Here is a 17,401-nt window from a genome sequence, read left to right as displayed (position 1 = left end):
GGGGGATGTAATATCGTCTGACTTGAGCCCTTTCAGTTCTATTCTGTCTTTGTCTGCAGTCTAGAAACCACTATGAGAGCACTTGTGAGGAGTTGGAGGAGCTGATGAAGAGGATGAAGCATCCTTCTCAAATCTCAAAGATGCAGAGCTTCCTGCCGTTGGAGGGTTATTTGTACTGTCAGGAGAAGCGTACGTATTAAAGATGAAGATTGCAGACGTATTGTAAATGCATTTGACTGAATTTGTGTGATAAACGTATAAAGAGTCACATCCAATCTAAATAGTCAGGGATAAAGGCATGGAAATGTTTGACTCAGGGTTAAGTTGTAAAACAATATCCCAAACTCTGAACATTTCCAGAAAGTTTATCAAGTCATCGTACAAAAATGAAAAGCATTTTATGTTACATTAACGGGGCAGTATTGTGTAAAACTGACTTTATTTAGCTTTAAATCATGTTATAATGTTATTCCCTCATCAAAAACATACCTGGAGTGTTGCTTTGACTTTTTTCATGCATGTTTAAGAAATCCTTTAATCTCCCGTGGCAACCATTCAGCGGTGCAAAACGCCTGGAGGGACAGAGCGCCCCTTGCAGACTCCTCTGCAGCTCCTCCTCAGAGCAGCAGCTTCCAAGCTTCTGAGCTCCTCATTACAGAGCAGCCCTCCTCCGAGACTCCCTCACTCTGCTCCTTCAGACTAGCCAGCAGCAATTAGCACCTGGTGGAACTGTGCATCTGCTGAGCTCATTACACAAACTACTTCTCAGTTGGTAAAAATGTTGTTAAGGGGTTAGTAGTGGAGCAGTGTTGTTGAGGATTTCCTGAAGGCGGAGGGTGAGAAAGAGCAGCCTTAGTTTCTTAAAGAGACAGAGGCCCCAATTTCAAGACTTTGGATTACAAAGTCAATTTTCTTTTAAGTTGTGTTTGATATATACAGAAGTTTTATAACAACTGAAGGTAACGTAGTTGCTTGATTGTGCTATGAAATTATACTATGAGGCTGGAAAGCACATAATACTGCTCCTTTAAATCTACCCAAACCTGACTTTTAACCTAAACAGACCAAGATGGAGCATTTCTGTCTGCAGGAGGCATGTTCCAAAAAACTTGTAACTGTAATTGTAGTAAATTACAGTTTGTAATTGTAACACGACAAAATGTGAAATCACATATTTTCGAGTTATTTTGTCTCCAAGTCTCAACAGACCTTTTTGTGTCTTTTTTTTGTTGTTGTTGTTTTGGTCACACCAGGGGCTTTGGGTGCATCGTGGGTCAAATATTTTTGCAAATATCACAAGGATGGGAGAATGCTGATCATGGTGTCCTGTGAACAGAAGCCTGCAACAAAGCAGGTACTATTACCACCAATAACCAGAACGTGGGGCCTTTGTCGCCACTTACATTCTTTAAACAACTTACCCTACCGTTGTTGACTCCCATCGTCGACCACTTCTCCAACTTTATCTCTTTTTTTATTCTTTTATTTTCCATGCAGGCCCCAACGATACTCACCCTGAAATCCTGCATCCGCCGCAAGACCGACTCCATAGACAAGCGCTTCTGCTTTGACGTGGAAACCGTGGAGAGGTTAGCGCAAACACAACCTGACGAGGCAACGCGAGAGCCTTGTGGGATAAACAGGTTGAGGCGGCGAGGTGAACAGGTGGCTTACAAGGACAGAGTGTGAAGGCTAAATGGACCGTAGCCCAAACAATCCCTGAGCAATGAGCTGGCGCTGGAAACAGATGGCAAACTGTCTGATTGCAGGGGGAAGGAACACAACAAGCTCATATTTATATAAAAGCACACCATTTGGAACAAAATGCATTTTAATAACTGCTTGAACTACGAGCTTCTCTGTCACCTTGCTGGCCTTTCTGGTCTTGAAATGGATGGAAACACTCGAATGTCGTCTGTGCTGTTTAGAGGGGTTTTATTGAGCTTGAATTCTGCATTGAGAGTGACTCTGATTCGAACATATCTGGTAGTTTGGCTGTTTGGTAAACTCAAGATGGCAGTGCTGTGTAATGAAATGCTCCTGGAGTTAAAGCAGACATTCAGCTTAATAGAAATGGATACAATAAAATACATATTTAACGCAGATTAGTTGTTTTAGCGACTTTGATACTTAACATTTCCCATGTATAAAAGATTTGACATTTATTTCACTCTGAAAGTTGATTGCGACTTAAATTTATTCATAGGGTTTTGCCAGAGGAAGCTTTCATCTCGTTGCACAGTTGTCTTTGTTAACAATTGATTCACATCCCCATGAGCTGCAAAATCTGGCACTCGGCGGCGTTTTCTGCACGACGACAATTGCAGCAATGTGTTTTTATTTTTTATTTTTTATTATTACTTTATGCTTACTTACTTTTATCTCGTTTAGCTTCCAGGATGTTGTCAGATACATCAAAGACGCTCCCTCCCGGGGTGTTCTTATCGTTTTTTTTCCTTTTTCCATCTACTCCACTTGGCTTTAAAGATATGAGTCTGATGTGTGAATTTAATCAAACTGGCTACTGTTGAAGAGTGCGTCGTTTCAGCTGAATAATTAAACTGCAACCTTTGCCTTCCTAATGGCTCTTGTTACCGTTTCCACAGAAACGCACCCGTCACTTTCCAGGCCCTTTCGGAGGGGGACAGGAAGTTGTGGATGGAGGCCATGGATGGGAAAGAGCCTGTGAGTTTGTGTTGCTCATTTAGAAATGGTCTTCTTTGACTTTGATAAAAAAAAAAAGAAATTGCTTTGCTTGGCAATGATTTTTAAAGTTAAATTTGTTATAACTTTTTCTCAGCTCTACACATGCTCACAAGAATGCGCACAGGTTCAAATACAAACCCTGATAAAATATTTGACTTGATGTTAATTGGACCACATGCTTTTAAAAGCAAACGGATCATGATTACCCCCTTTTTTATCATTCTTTTCACTCTTTCCCCCTTTCGAAATTTCCCCACCGCTTTTGTATCTACCACTAAAAATATACAGTTGTGGTCTTTGAAGGTAATGAAAGTCCATTCAACAGACCGTTTGTTGTTGGTATGCAGAAGTTGCATGCATTGAACATAAAATATGAAATCCTGCTAAATATTGTGTCCAGATAGATCTTTGAAATTGTGATGACAATTGTGATTTAATGCATTTGCTCAACTTTACTTCCTTTGAAGTCAGATAGCTTAATATTTGTCGGTTCTGACCAGACAACTTTGTCCCAGGAGGCGATGGGCCTGTCCATGCGGGCAGATGTAAAGATCAGTTGAGCATTAAAGTTGTTGATTTTGAAGCAGGAATTTATTGTTAGCTGGCTTGAGCATTTGTGGCTCCTAAGTTGATCCTAAACATCCCAACTAATTGCCTTTTTTCTTAAGATTACAGTTTGGCTCAGATGATTTGAAACTTGGATATAATGTGGTGTGTTCCAGTATGAAAATGTTCCCAAACAAACATAAAAAATGGTTTCGAAATCGTTATTTTAGGTTTTTGTAATAGTCTTTCCAAAACCCCGAAATCAACCCTACTAAGAATTTATGCACCACTTTTAAAAGCCAAGTCTGCCCTGGGAAACAAACCAGTTTCAGTGAACTCTGCTAATTCTAAAAGCACATGTTTGAGGCGAAAATCTCAAAGGGACATCAAATTAAATATTAATGGAGTTGCGTGTTTTTATTTTTACCTGTATGGATAATTTTGAACATGTGTTGATAGCAGAAAATCCACAATGTAAGCAAACATTTTTTTTCTTCCCCAAATTCTTGTTTTTCAATCCACTGATGTTGATTTGTTGTGTGCTTTTATATCCATAGAACAACTTGATCCATAAAAGCCCAACAACAATGTGACATCATTCAGTTTGGAGGTAGCATATCTGCAACCAAAACTCAATTTTGAAAAAGCTTTTTGCACCACTGATTATTTTTGAGGATGTTTAAAATGCATCTAATTAAATGTAGTTTGCAAAAAAACAAAAACAAAAAAAACTGGAGCTGAGAAACAACCAGCTGAGAAAAATCCTGTTTAAATGATGTTCAATTATTTGTGTAGGTGTAAAACAGCATGACGACTGGCAGCTTAACATTAACTGGCATTTAACTGCTTAACTGGCATTTATGAGGCACTGGGTTCTGTACAAGATACATCTGAGGTATCATGATGCTTTCAGCGCACAACAAGGTATTTGTGTGCAGGTTGGTTGGCTGCAGCCTCAAATGACTTTAAACCAAATAGGGTTTGGTGTTGATGGAGCAAATTCTGCAGAAAATACATCTGTTCTGCATCTTGGGGAAAGGAAAAAAAGATCCTACTCACTACAGAGGATTTTCTTTCGTTTTGCGCCTCTTGATGAATGTCGCATCTTAACCAATTCAGTCTATTATTTGCTTGTGGTTGACAAAGACAAATAAAGGATGTGAAAATGACACGTGGCACACATTTTAGTGCCCTTTTGCTGCGCCACTTCCCCGTCAGAGTCATCATATTTTTTTTAAAGCCTACTCTTGCAGTTTACACTGACGGGTAAATTCCCTGCACGCCAAAGCCGACTTTGTTCATTAAGCACTTTTAAAAACATCAAACACAAAACATGAAAATGCAAAAGAAGAGAAACAAAAACATGAGCAAAACAGAATAAAATGCAACTAGTGGTTTCGGTAGAAATACGCAATGCATGAGTCATATAAAACAATAAAATCAAAATACCAATGACTTCTTATACCGGGTTAAAAGCTAAACTGAAGACATTGTTTTTCACTACAGATTTAAAAATGAAGAGGCTGTTAAAAATTTGTGAACTTCAAACAGCAAAAGCCCTGGTGCTTCAGCACTTTCCACCTAAGTTCAGCAAAATCTGCTCAGCTGGTCTGTGCGACCGAGAAAGGCAGTACGAGGGCGGTTGTCCAGATTGGTACTGAGGGGTAAGACCATTCAAATATTTCCCAACAAAAACTTTTTAAATGAAGTCTAAAGTAGACGGGCAGCCTGTGTAATGAAAATAAAACGGGAACTCCTCCGTGTTCCAGTCTAAATCTTTGCGGTAGCATTTTGTGCCCACTGAAGGAATGCCAAGGAAGGCAGCTTAACACCAACAAACAAATCATTCCAGTAATCCAGTCGAGTTGTAATTAAAGCATGGCTTTCTCTTTCAAAGTCATGTTTTGACATCGGTTTTATTTTGGCCAGGTGCCTCAGCTGAACGAGATGGATCACACCCCTGCACTTTTCTGACCACTCAGCTTGAAATCGCTGTCCATTTTAAAACCTAAATTAGACAGTTGGTGTTTTATAGTGTACCACAGTGCCCATGGTCACTGGGAAAGACCAAAAGTCAACATCGAGAAGTCATCCATTTGTTTCAGGAGCGCATAAATCTTGGTATCTTTTGTAAAGCAGTGAGAAGTAATGTCATGCTTTCTAAGATCAGCTAAGAAAAAAAAAAGTAGAAGTCCAAGAATTGAACCCTGTGGGGCTCCACATGATAGTGGAATGGAGGATGCTCTAAAATGATTTAGGTTAGCATAAAAAGACAGCCCAGAGCTAAAAATTAGTTCTCATTTAGGTTACAAATATCTCCACGGTGTCGTAAACACAATATTCAGATATTGTGATCTACTATCTTGAAAGAGGCGATGAATCTTGGAGAATCAGGACCACATGGTCCCCTGAAAATGTATCCAGAAGGATTTCATTTAAGATGCTGAACAAAGCAAAGACTGAGCTGCAAAGTGATTTAAAACCTGACTGAAAGCTCCCAGAACTTCATTTTCTTTTAAAACGCTTTCGCAGTTGGACGTAAATAATGGTCGCCAGAATTGTGTCTTTCACATTACAATGTCCTGAATGAGAGGCGAGATACAGTGGGGCAAAAAAAAAAAAGTATTTATTCAGCCACTGATTGGGGAAGTTCTCCTGCTTAGAAAGATGAGAGGTCAGTAATTTTCATCATAGGTACACTTTAATAATAAGAGACAAAACGGGACATAAAAAATTCCAGGAAATCACATTTTAGGATTTTTAAAGAATTTCTTTGTAAATTATGGTGGAAGATAAGTATTGGGTCGCCCACAAACAAGCACACATCTGTGTTTTCTTCTTTAAGAAGCTCTTCCATCCTCCACTCATTATCTGTATAAAAGACACCTGTCCACAACCTCATGCAGTCACACTCCAAACTGAGCCAAGACCAAAGAGCCACCAGGAAGAAAACTGCAGATTTGCACCAGGCTGGGAAGAATGACTCTACAGTAAGCAAGCAGGTTGATGTGAATGAGCGATGAACAGGGCAGTGCATCGGGAAATTTCAAGCCAAAACCTCCTCCCATCAGTGAGAGCATTGAAGGTGGAACAGGCTTTGTCTTCCGGCATGACAATGATCCCCAAACGCACTAGTCGGACAACAGCGGAGTGGCTCCGTTAAAAAGCACTTCAAGGTCCTGAAGTGGATTACCCAGCTTCTAGACCTCAACCCCATAGAAAATGTTTGTAAGGAGTTGAAAGTTTGCCATCAACAAGCCCAAAGCATCACTGCCCTACAGGAGAGCTGCAAGGTGGAATGGGCCAAAATACAATCAGGAAATGTTTGACCATTGCCAACAAAGGTTATGTTGCAAAGTATTGTTGAGCGTTTTTTATTGACCAAGTACTTATTTTCCACCATAATGCACAAATAAATTCTTTAAAAATGCTACAATGTTTTCTTTGATTTCTGTTTTATAATTTTTATTCTTTTAATTTTTGGCTCTCATAGTTGAAGTGAACCTGTAGTGAAAATTACTGACCTCTCGTTAAGAAGGTGAACTTGCACAATCAGTGTCTGACTGGATACTTTTTTGTCCCACTGTGAGGAATCTAGAAGCACAGCTGTGGTAGTAAATGTTCATCTAAAGACAGATTTCAGTATTTTAACACTATGGATTGGCATTTTTATTTAATATTTGAAACTGCAGATTCTTTAATGGAGGTCATTTTTAATTAAACTAAAATACATTTCTTTATAAAGTATCAAGTTTTATATATTTTTTTCAGTACTTTACACTGCTTTTTATTGGGATTTACATGAGAGATCAACACAAAGTAACACACTTGTGAACTGGAAGAATATGTTGTGGTTTTCAAAAATTTTCGTGGATAAAAATCTGAAAAGTGTGGCATTAGTTTGTTTTCTGTCCTACTTCAGAAATACACTAATAAGCAAACAGACACTTGAGTGTAATTTAATCTTAATGTATATATCAGGATTAATACATTAAAGTTTTTACTGGTCTACACACTAACAATTTAAGCGAATAAAGTGACAAGTCACAGATAAAGGATAAAATATTTTTGGACACTTTAATTAGGATGAAACAATTGAAGTGCAAAATATTTTTATTTTCATTGGTTTTTTTATGTTTTGCTTTTTTAAGACTTTATAGTTGGTGCTTAGATATTAATAATGACTTCCAATAGTACAACTTTTTCTGTAAATTTTAAACATTTTTTTAACTTGGTAACATGATGGGCTGCTGGATGATTGCCCTACGATCTCTACCATTAAGTTTAGCAAGTTTTCAGGGGAAAACCCTGTACATTTAATGTAAAAACCAGAATTTTCCTCTAACCTCACAGTTTTGTGGTACTTTTTCATTTTTGCTCAATCACATAAATCCCAAACAAATTCTTTGAAGTTTGTCGGAACGTAACACAACGTGAAAAAGTTCATTATTAAAATGTTTTGCAGGATGCATCAAGGCATATATGTACATGATATCTGATTTTTATTTAAAAAAAAAAAAACATGCATCGGTGTTCCTGCTTGTTAATGCATTCATAGATTTGGAATTCATTTAATGATCTGGATTTCCCTTTTTTTTTTTTTTTCCAGTTTTTTCAGAAACATGCAAAAACTGAACATATCACTTTTCTCTTTGGCTAATTTCTGTTGTTCCACTCTCCAAAAACGAGTCTAATAATGAATGCGTGTAGCTGCAGATAACTTGATGCCTCCTATTTCCAGACGTCTCTGGTAGACCCAAACTGGCCCTCGTTTCTGTTCTGCTGTGAGTGTTAAAACAGCCATAAATCACAGTTGACCACTAGACTGATGCATTACAGTTTCGATGAATGTTTTGGCAACATTTTGCGCCTTTCACGGCCAAGACATCGACATGCCTGATCTCACATCCCAAAATAAAAAGTTATTCCCCATTAAAAAACTTTTTTTTAAGTGTTTGGCAGTCAAGGGGAAAGAAATCCCTGCATGTACTTCTCCAGAGTCTCTTAAGCGACTGGATATGTTGGCAATTTTCTTGTTTGGCACAGAAAGGAAATCAATCATTCAAAATGCTGGAAAATGGACTTTCGCTTTTAACTCTTAGTAATTATTCACTCTGGCATCCCCATTATTATTGTTTTTTTTTTTGTTTTTTTTCTTCCCATATGTTAGATTTTAGTACTGATGCAGAATGTAACTCTGTGGGAATACCATAACACAGCATGCTGGAAGTCAGCAGCCTCTGAATCAATTGTCGGGTGTGACTACCATATATTTTCCCTCCAATGCTGCTTCGCGGTCATTGAACAAGACTCTCTCAGCATCTCCCGCTGCTCTGTACTTAGCCCTTAGCCTCATGGCTTTAATGGCTGTCAGAGCCATGAGGAGGAGGAGTAGCACGCTGTTTCAGGAAGAGAATCAGATTGAAGCATTGATATAAAGACCAGCACGTTTGATAAGGTCTGGTCTCACGGTCAGAAGTTCTAAGTCTGACTTGCTGGCAGCTGTACCTGCAGTACCGGAGCCAAATTTACCCAAAGATTGAATGCATTGTTCTTTTTCTGCTCCTCGTTGTCGTTCTATGCTATAAAACCGTTAACTGAAACCAGAAAATGGCGCTCATCACCTCGTAACTCATCCCGAAGGTCTGTCGCTGTGCATAGGAAGCTGAATCCCATGGATTTGTTGCCTTGAACCATAAGTTTTTTTCTTTCTTTCTTTCTTTTTTCCTCCTCTTTCGCTTAAAAAATGGATGCAGTCATTAATCACAGTGGTGGATTTTTCCACATGCTCCACAGTCTTCAATTTCTTTTTACATTTGCTATTTTCATTTCAGATTTATCACTCCCCCATTCACAAGCAAGCAGAAAGTAAGTCAGTCATCACTATCCCCCCGAGCCTGAAGTTGTGATAAAATATTCAGTTTTTCTGTGGAAAGGTCTCATTTCTGTGGGGGGGTATTTTTCTTTTTTTGTTGTTGTTGTTGTTTGCTTTCCTGCAGTGGAACTAAATGAAACTGGATTCAAGTTTGTGCGAAAGTGCTTCAACTACATTGAAACTAAAGGTAAGTTTTTTACTGTCCGTGTTCTTGTTGGTTTCTTACTCGCCTGTTGGGGGCGTAGTTGAGTCGTCTGTTGGCATCACTCCTTGGGATTGCTGTGAAGGGGAGCTATCGCTCATCACAGCGCCGTTAAAAGGCTCATATGAAACCTGCTTCAGGTTGGAAAGCTCTTCCCTCGGCACATCCAGGCTTCCTACGCAGTCTGGAAAAGTCTCAAATTTTATTACAGAGTTTTCCGGATCTGGATCAGAATGAAAAAAGAAAATAATAGTGTATCAAAATACTTTACTCCCCGTCCCGCTGTCTAAATGTCCTTGATACCTTGTATCATTCCTTCTTTCTGTCTTTATTTCTCCTTCTTTCTTTCCTTTGTTGTGCCCTTCGTTATGTAGCCATTCAGTCTTTCCTTTCTGCCTCGGCTCTTCCTCATGCCCTTCTTTAGTTGGTTCTCTTTGGTCTGTCTCATGTTGTCCTTTCTTTGCCTTCTACCTTCACAATGTCCTTCCTCCATTTAGTCCTTGTATCCATTCTCCTTTTGTTTAGTCTGTCCTGTTTTTTTCTTTTCCTTCCTTCCTTGCTTCCTTTCTTCAATCCCTCCTTCTTCCCATCTTTTTCTTCTTCTTTCCTTACTTTCTTTCCTCGCTCCTTGTGAATTTGGCATGAATTCTCCAAACACATTTTGTGTTTTAAACTCTAGAGTCAGAACTTCAAATTAAGCAAAATTGAATCGTGGCGAAAGTCTCAAATGATTAAATGAAGAATGTGTTTCAACTTTGATCTTTGACGTTTCTCACTGTTTCTTTGGAGAGCGTCTTCAGTAGCAAACACAGAAACATTGAGCCATTTCTTTTTTAATTGCATCTTTGCAGCAGCGCCAAGGTTTGATTTAAGGAAACAGGATTACCTACAGTAAGGATGCAACTTGTCTACGAGTAGTTTCAGGCAGGAGTTAAATGCAGAAAAGAACATTTTCATTCTGTCTCATGTCAGGCATTAAAGAAAGCATGTGGTACATTTCCACCCTACATCACCTGCCCTGATTATACTCCCTTGATTTTTTAAATTATTTTTTTCCTGTATCCTCCCCTCTCCTCTGTCCAGCCGCCACACAAGAAGGAGTGTACAGGACAGTCGGCAGCAACATCCAAGTGCAGAAGCTCCTGAACTCCTTCTTTGGTAAGGACACAAGTCTGTGAACGTGAGCGCCATCTGCCCATTTGCTTTTTTAAGCACATTAACCTCCTCTAACACTTAAGAGGATCTGCAACATTTTCCGCCACGTGCATAGAAGGTCAAGGTAATGAGATGCCAGGTGTGTGGACCATGGACCTTACCACAGGGTCCACGTTTCATTGGCTAATGCCCATTTGACGTCACTGCGCAGCTACCACGTTATTGACCGTCTCACAAACAAAAGCTAAAGTAGTATACACATGCTAATGTAGATTGTGGACTAGCAGACCACAATCTACACAATCAAAGATTTTGCAACAGAACTCAAATAAGAATGGTTCTCCACTGTCAGTGGGGAATCTGTACAGGCGATGTCAGGTATCCTGATCGTATTTGTGGAAATAAAATTCACAGATTTCCCAAATCTGATATGGAATGCCTTGCTTGGATCAAAGCTTGTGCACGACCGCATTTGCAACTCAACTGTCGTAAGATCAATAAAAAGAAAGGAGTGTGTGCTGGTGTAAGTATCATTACTTTGCTTTCTTTGTGTTTAGTGAATGGGGATATTTTGAGTGGCCCTGCAACAGACTGGCGACCTGTCCAGGGTGACCCCGCCTCTCGCCCGGAACGTTAGCTAGAGATAGGCACCAGCACCTCCCGATCCCTTTTGAATTTTGAAGCTTGAAATATTGTAAGGTCTTAAGGAGGGCTATAATGTGTGAATAATGACCCCCAAGTCTGAAAAAAAGTCAATAATAAACACATTCATTTTGAAAACCTTTTAGCTAAGTACAGCATAATGGCAGTACCGATACAACTTCTACACCGTGAATCCTGTCTGTTACACAGTCTTACGTTAGCTGAACAGATCAATATGCAATGTGTACCGTATCAGACATACATTAAAGACTTTATTTTACCTGAAAAGGCTTTTTACTAAACTGTAATCATGTTAGCCACGTTAGCACCGAGTACCGAGTAACAGGCCTAGGCACACTCAAACATTTGCCAACAACAGAAATCACTGATTCCAAAAGTAACCCTCAAAACCATGAATGCCGACTTACCCAGCCTTGCAAGAACAATAGGCATCAGTGATCTTGTCCACAGCTATATTCATGCTGATGGTGTGAGGATCTGCTGTTTTCCTCATCGACCGGTCGCATTTAGCTGCGACGCGCACAATGTTGGAGGCATTGCGTGGCTCAAACAGCTTGATTTCGTCCAAAAAAGATGACATGAACTTGTTTGTTCCCCTGTCCATTGTCGTCGCTCATATTTTTTGAAAATCCGGCAGAAATTCTACACTAATCGACTCAGAAATACTTTGTAGAGAGTCAGTTGAAACGAAAGACGCCATGTTTACACATAGAAACGAAGCTCCGCGAGGCTTTGTTTGTGAGACATGCAGCCACGTGGGACTGTCGAGGGGCGTTTCTGGGCGGGGCTTGGTAAGGTCCATAGAGCAGCCTGGCTTTGCCACTCCCAAAAGCGATGCTGCACTTTGCTGATCAGCTGTCTGAAACCAGGCTTTCACACTTTTCTCTTGCTTACAAAAAAAAGTTTATCTGTTTGGAAATATTTCTGGTGAAACAAAAATACGTGGAACCCAATGTAAAACCTAACGAATGGCCTCCTGTTATATCTTTAACACTAAAACTGAGAAGCTATGAGTGCTAACTAGCTGACTGGAGGCTCTTTGTCAATCAGTCAATCAATCAAATTGAGTTTGTATAGCACCTTTCAGCAACAAGGCACATAAATACAAAGTCATAGAACACACAGCCAACAATTGAAACATTACCTTTACCGTCGTTACACATCAGATTGTTGATTAATGTTTAATTTATTCTGTTTCAAAAGCAACTCAGCAAGGTGGGTTTTAGTCTAGATTTAAAGAAGGTCAGTGTTTCAGCTGTTTTGCATGTTTCTGTAAGTTTGTTCCAGATTTGTGGTGCATAGAAGCTGAATGTTGGTTCTCTATGTTCGGTTCTGGTTCTAGGGATGCAGAGCAGACCAGAATCTCTGAGTGTAGGGACTGTACAGCTGGAGTGATGTACTCTATCTTCCTGGTTTTAGTGAGAACGCGAGCTGCAGCGTTCTGGATCAGCTGCATTTGTCTGGTTGATTAAATATTTTTTTTTAGGCAGACTTGTGATCTATGTGACGAAGATAAACGCACGGATGAGTTCCTCTAGATCTTGCAGAGATAATACTCTAATCTTTGAGATGCTCTTCAGGTGATAGAAGGCCGACTTTGTAACTGTCTTTTTAAGGCTCTGTAGATTCAGGTCTCATTAACTTGCAAACATCAATTTATTAACTTAGCGCCAATAAATGTCTTGTTTTTGCTTCTTTGTCATGCCTAAATGTTTTAGATTATTAATATTTGAATAGAGATAACTTGAGATTAGAAGCTGTTAAGTGATGCCTTCATTTATTGCGGGGAAACAGAGCAGTGCCTCCTAAGCCTAGTAACCAATAATAACTAATTGACATCAAGAGTTTCCTATAACTGGGAATGAGTTTCTACCACTGCCACAGAGGACTCATGTTTGACATGTTTATGGTTATACTACAACATTTGAATTTGATTTAAGTCCAGACTTTGACTAGGCTACTCCAAAACATTTTTTTTTTATTTTTTTTGATAAGATCTTGTAGTAATTTTGGTTAACCGGTCTCTCCTGGGAAGGTTCACCACTGCTGCACGTTTTCTCCAGATGTTGATTATGGCTCTTGGTTTGGTTTGCTGGCAACCCAAAGTCTTGAGCTTTGTAACCATTTCCAGACTGACAGACATTAATCACTTTGTTTTTCTACTGTTTTTGGATGATTTGTTTCTTTTTGAGAACTTTCAGGCGTCAGAAAGGTTCTCCTACAATTATTTATTATATCTGCAGGTGAGGTGATAATCAAACTTGTGTTTCGCCTGTGAAGTTGAGCCAAGCTTTTTAAAAAAAAAAAAAAAAGAAAGAAAAAATGTAGTTGAATCAAGGTTGATTCATGGTTTAAGAATGGGGGCAATTACTTTTCCCAGAGGGCCAGCTTGGTTTGGATAACTTTTTTTCCTTTAATGAATGAAATCATCATTTGAAACAACCTTTTGTATTTAAGTCAAGTTTTATTTTTATAGCACATTTCAACAACAAGGCAGTTCAAAGTGCTTTACACCATAACTACATAATTCAGTAACCAATTATGAAACGGCAATAAACTTTACATTTTGTCAAATGCCATCATCAAAACCTTCAAGGAAATATACATCAAATACTCAAAAATCAATGTTCCAGTTGTTTTTAGCCTTGAGTTAAAGGAACTCAGTGTTTTGGCAGTTTCTCAGTTTTCTGTAAGTTTGTTCCAGATTAGTGGAGCACAGAAACTGGTTGTTTTCTTGTAGTATTACAATTCATTTCTGAGTAAATTTAGCAGCTGTTCATCCTGTGGTTTTAATTATTTTTATGGGACAGTTCTGAGATAAAGTTGGGAAGAACACTAAGACATGGTTGCGTTATAAAACAACATCTTTGAGCACTTTCCATTTTACCACTCAGAAACCTACTAAAGCTGGGCTCACGCTGCGCGATTATTGGTCGCCATACGCAACAAACCTTTCATTGTGAGAGAAAATTTCTGATGGTGACCTTGATCATTCAGTATGACAGACGCAATTTAGCGCTCCCCTGACAAAAGGCAAACTGTGACAGATCTGAAGCAGGGTCTATTATGTTATTGGCAAATAGTGCAATGTGACCTCTGCCTCAACCCAATTCTCATTGCAGTCCTCTTTTGTGCAGCCATGCCGCTCCCTTCTCTCATTTTTTCTGCTCTAATAGTAATAACACTAATATCCACAATTAGCAGACCATTTATTACTGGACTGAAGAAATGCTGATGAGAAAATTTGGCCATTTGACTCAGGTGAGTTGGCGAAATGGTGCACCTAAAAGTTGTAGGATATTAGCTCTTGAGGACCGGAGTTGGTGGCCCCTGGTCTATGGAAACAAGTTGTGCAGTCTGGCATTTTCATGCGGTGTGACAGGGGTTATTGTCACATCGAGGTCACACAGTGGGAGATGTTTAAGTCCCATACGATTTTTTAAATCCCACGGTGTGAGCCGGGGCTTAACACAAAGGCCGGCGTCCACCAAAACTGACAAGCCGGATAATTAGAGCAACATTTAAAGAATGAGCCGGGAGCCACACGGTAACTCTGCAGGAGCTCCACATCACCCTAGACACATCATCCCCACCTTCAAACATGGCAGTGGCAGCAGCATGCTGTGGAGATCCTTTTTTTCCCCCCCTCAGCAGAAACGGGGATTATGGTCAAATTTGATGGAAGGATAAATGGAGCAAAAAGGTGGTTCTGAAAAGTGTTAACCTGAGTACAAGACAAATTAATTTCATGTGTAAATTTCTGAAAAAATATGCACGTTTTTTGCCTTTGTGCCCTACTTTGTGTTTTTCTGTCACATAGCATTTATAAAATACATTTGCTGTAGGTTTGTCAAGATAACCTGATGCAAAAGTTGAAAATGTCTTATAACAACTCCTGTCAGCTAAACAGTTCACAGCTCGATGACGCGGTATTAATGTTGGCATTTCAGTCCTTAAATTGAACTGGTGCAGCTTTGATTGATTGACATCTGTTCCTTATTTAAGCGTACGTAAACATCTTTTTACCCTCATTTAGTTTTAGTTTGAGCGAAAAACAACACTTGCGGTGGTGAGACGTTGCTAAATTACCAACTCAGCGACTGCTGCAGGTTGTCAGCTGAGCAAACACGCTACATTTGATACATTTCATGGCAAAGAGAGCGAAGCCTCAGAGATACAGTAGCAGAAAGCATGCGTGTCGCTTTGCCATGTGAATGAGCAGATTTCTCCGTCTCTTAACAAGCCATTCATCCTGGCTTGAAAAAGTAACTGGTGATCAAGAGGTGTTGGATTCAAAGGAGCGTCAAATGATGCTATAAACACCCTCAATAATAAATCCTGGCTTACAGTTTTTTAAGTTATAATGAGGGAAATATAAAGAAAAACCTGGCTGATCTGAGTGTGCTTCACACAGAGCAGCTGCTGGATCAGCGCTCCTTTACTGGAGGGCAGAGGTCAAGAGGCTTCAAGCAGAGCAGCATTAATTTTTAATTTTTAAAGAATAATTACAGGATTTAAAAAAAAGAAAATATAGACTGTGACACATGGGTATTTGTAGGGTGGGATTCAGCTTTGTACGCTTTCACACAAAGTCCAAATAATGGGAATCACCCCTTCTGAAAAACAAGAAAAAAAAAATCCCAGGATTTACTCAGTTGAATTGTGCAGCTCATTATTTTGCATTTCCAACTCATATCCAGGATACTAAATAAATCTATTTTAGTTGATGGAAATTCTTTGCAGATTGAACAGGGGGACAAGAAGGGGGATTTTTTTTTTAAAAGCGCTTAAAGAAAAAAGAAAAGGGGATGAAATCATGTTTTTGGTTTGCAGTTACTTTGCAATAAATACCTAAGTGCGCAAGAGCAAGTGAGCAGTTAACAGAAATGCTTGCAGACCTCATAAGCTGTGTGGCACCTGGTTCATGGACCGGAAACATGACTCCAGTATGAGATCAGGTATCACTCATCTTTAAAACAAATAACACAGTTGGCTAACGTGGAATAATTCATGCCCCGTGGACCTCTACATGCGATGCCTGGCTAAAGTATTCATAACCCTTGAACTTGTTCACATGTTGTCCTCTTACAGCCACAGTGTTATTGTGATTTCATGTAACAAAAAAAGTTGAGGTTTTCAAATACTGTTCTGGAAAAATATCTGGATTGTCTGGTGTTTAGCTCCTTTTACTGCATTCAGGAGTTTAACTCAGATTGTTGATGCACAAAGTTGGGAGAGACATACTTGGTGGGGGAGGGGGGGACAACAACCTGCAGCTATAATTGGAGAAAAATATTGTTCTACAAAATATTAAGCCTGTCGCAATATAAAATAAATCAATTAATCGCATGATAAATTAAAACAAGCTGGATAATTTCCATCTGAATAATTGTTTTTCTCTTTTCTCTCTTTCTCTCTGTGTCTTTCTACCAAAGATTGGATGATAAAAAGCTTCAGTCTGGTGCTTTGGTCTCAACTAGGCCCTTTTTTAAATGACAATTTTGTTTACAGAGACTTGCAATTTATTTGTTGTTTTGGTTGTTGTGAATATTTAAAATAATTTTCATTCCCAGTGTTAAACATTCTGTAGAAATGATTCAAAGCAACAAAATTCTCATTTATTGCAATAATTTCTGGGACGATTTATCGTGACAGGCCTGAAAAGCATACAACAGGGGTGATGAATACAAATGCATGCTTCACTTTGTATATTTCTTTGTAAAAAAAAAAAATAAAACAACAAAAAACAAACAAACAAAAATGTATCGTTTACCTCCACTACAGCCTGGTAAAAACCAGCTCCTTGTACTACGCTTTGCTTCGTACAGAGAGTCTGGATCCTCTACTGTTGAGGAACAGTTGCCTGCTCGAGGCATGGACTGTGTTGAAGTTTTAAACGATTGGATCTGATGTTAATCGCTAACATTTGGCCGTGACGCATGTTATGCGCCAGCTCGACCTTGAAGGAAGCTACGCTATGAAGTTTAACGGAAATTATGTGGGCTGTAAGCAACCATCACCCTCTGCAAAGAGAGAAATGCCGAGCTGAACGAGGTGACTGTTCATGTTGCAGCATTCCTCTTGTTCCGACTTTTATTGCTCTACATTTGGAACCGTGGCCAACGCAGACTGACTGGTTTGTTCACTTCCTCCGCTGCCATTGGCAAATTACAATCACAGGCAGACAACAATTCATAAATACTGCAGAAACTTGACATCACCGTTCACAACTCCTCTTTCTGTTCGCTGATTGG

General features: G+C 39.3%; 1 protein-coding gene across 1 annotated transcript in view; it reads left to right on the top strand.

The window, feature by feature from the left end:
- Positions 1-17,401, top strand: part of ophn1 (oligophrenin 1) — a 58,959-nt gene that overhangs the window by 26,125 nt on the left and 15,433 nt on the right. Inside the window, exons 12-15 of the mRNA XM_016668346.1 lie at positions 2,607-2,685; positions 9,087-9,120; positions 9,252-9,314; positions 10,413-10,487. Of these exons, the coding sequence (XP_016523832.1) occupies positions 2,607-2,685; positions 9,087-9,120; positions 9,252-9,314; positions 10,413-10,487 (251 nt within the window). The remainder of the gene's footprint in view (positions 1-2,606; positions 2,686-9,086; positions 9,121-9,251; positions 9,315-10,412; positions 10,488-17,401) is intronic.

This window comes from Poecilia formosa, unplaced genomic scaffold, assembly GCF_000485575.1.
Source record: "Poecilia formosa unplaced genomic scaffold, Poecilia_formosa-5.1.2 Scaffold14, whole genome shotgun sequence".
In the NCBI taxonomy this organism is placed as follows: domain Eukaryota; kingdom Metazoa; phylum Chordata; class Actinopteri; order Cyprinodontiformes; family Poeciliidae; genus Poecilia; species Poecilia formosa.
Note: the sequence above shows the minus strand (reverse complement) of the source record. Positions and strands in the feature narration are given on the sequence as shown.